Source organism: Fulmarus glacialis, unplaced genomic scaffold (genome assembly GCF_000690835.1).
Source record: "Fulmarus glacialis isolate BGI_N327 unplaced genomic scaffold, ASM69083v1 scaffold11539, whole genome shotgun sequence".
In the NCBI taxonomy this organism is placed as follows: domain Eukaryota; kingdom Metazoa; phylum Chordata; class Aves; order Procellariiformes; family Procellariidae; genus Fulmarus; species Fulmarus glacialis.
Genome location: NW_009231415.1, coordinates 1 through 1,546, shown reverse-complemented (window position 1 = coordinate 1,546; position 1,546 = coordinate 1). Strand labels below are relative to the sequence as shown.

The 1,546-nt window shown below is 49.6% G+C and overlaps 1 protein-coding gene across 1 annotated transcript; it reads left to right on the top strand.

Moving 5' to 3' along the window:
* Positions 1-314: 314 nt before the first annotated feature.
* LOC104070485 lies at positions 315-1,426 on the top strand (the record flags this gene model as incomplete). The annotated part of the gene is made up of 1 exon (XM_009584566.1): positions 315-1,426. A coding segment is annotated over one exon (1,112 nt), but the record flags the coding sequence as incomplete, so codon positions are not given.
* Positions 1,427-1,546: the final 120 nt, after the last annotated feature.

The window sequence follows — 1,546 nt, the reverse complement described above, 5'->3', positions numbered from 1 at the left end:
TGAAGCAATTCAGAATGGGCTTATTACTCGGATTGGGCCCTGCACACAGCATTGGGATCCACAGAAAAACCTTCTACCTTGCATTTGTTCTAAAAAGCAGATTGTCTCTAATCCCACTGTTTTCCACAAATCTCCATGCACAAAACTGTGCCCCAGTGTCATGAGGAGCTCACTTTGGTTTTGTGCCATACTCTAGTACATCATTTGTGAAACTGAAGTTGGCTTTTCAGTCATGTGACAGGTATGTAATGATGTTTTCCAGTGCTCTTTGTGAAGTTGATTTTAATTTTTTTTCCTTTTTTTTCCTTTTTAAGGAAATTTGTTTTGGGGAAACGCATGTTGCACAAACTCACTGCTTCTGCTTTCTCTTGTCTTTTCCCTTTTCCCTCTTCCAGACCAGGATGAGAGAGCAGCGGAGCTCAGCAGGGAGCAGAACGAGAAGACCATTCGCAGCACGCAGACAGCTCTCCGCAATTTCCGAGAGTTCCTCATCTCCAAGTACCCCTCTGAGACCCGGGAGATCTACGTCATCCCCTGCAAAGAGCTTGATGCCTACCTTGCTTCCTTCTTTGTGGATGCCAGACAAAAGGATGGGTCTGAATACGAGCCAAATAGTCTGGCCAACTATCAGTGTGGGTTGGAGCGGTATCTCAAAGAGCACAGGTATGGATACAGTATTACAAGGGATAAGGAGTTCAAGAGGTCCCAGGAAGCTCTAAAGCAAAAGCAGATAGAGCTGAGGTGTAAAGGAAAAGGAAACAAGCCACACAAATCCATGAAGCTCACCTTTGCTGATGAGCTTATCCTGCGCAAAAGGGGCTTGTTGCGGCGTTTTTTGAACCTTGTCTGGCTAAACAACACCAAGGCGTTTGGACACTGCACGGGTTTCCATGGGTCCACCCTCAAGTGGGGAGACATCCGGCTGCGGGTGACAGAGACAGGGTTGGAGTACCTGGAGTGGATGGGGCCCGACAACGGAGATGTCAGCGCCAAGAGCAAGAGAGGCGGGACGGACTCCCGGGTGTACGCCACCCAGCACTCCCCACAGACCTGCCCTGTGCAAGACTACAAGGAGTATGCCCAGAGGCGGCCTCCAGCCATGCGCTACGAGGACGCGCCTTTTTACCTGTCCATCAAACCCGTCGTCAACTTGGCCGCGCTTCACTGGTACAATTGCCAAGCCCTGGGGAAAAACAAGCTTGCCAAGATGGTAAAGACGATGTGCGAGAAAGGCAACATCCCGGGCAGGAAAACCAACTTCAGCGTCTACCAGAGCTGTAGCACCCTCTCAGAAGCGCAGAGCAACCAGCTGGTGCTGATCTGCAATAACTTGAGCCAGCAGGCTGCCCAGTCCATGGCGAGCCATTCCAATACTGGCAACTTCATAGTGTCAGCATCCTATGACTCTTCCTCTGACACGGCTTGAAAGGGGGATATCACCTGAACACTTTTTTCTTTTCCTTTTTGTTTCACGCGTTGAATTTGTGCCCAATAATACACATCAACTGTGATTGTACACTATGCCCCCATAGCCCTCTCTCCAGTG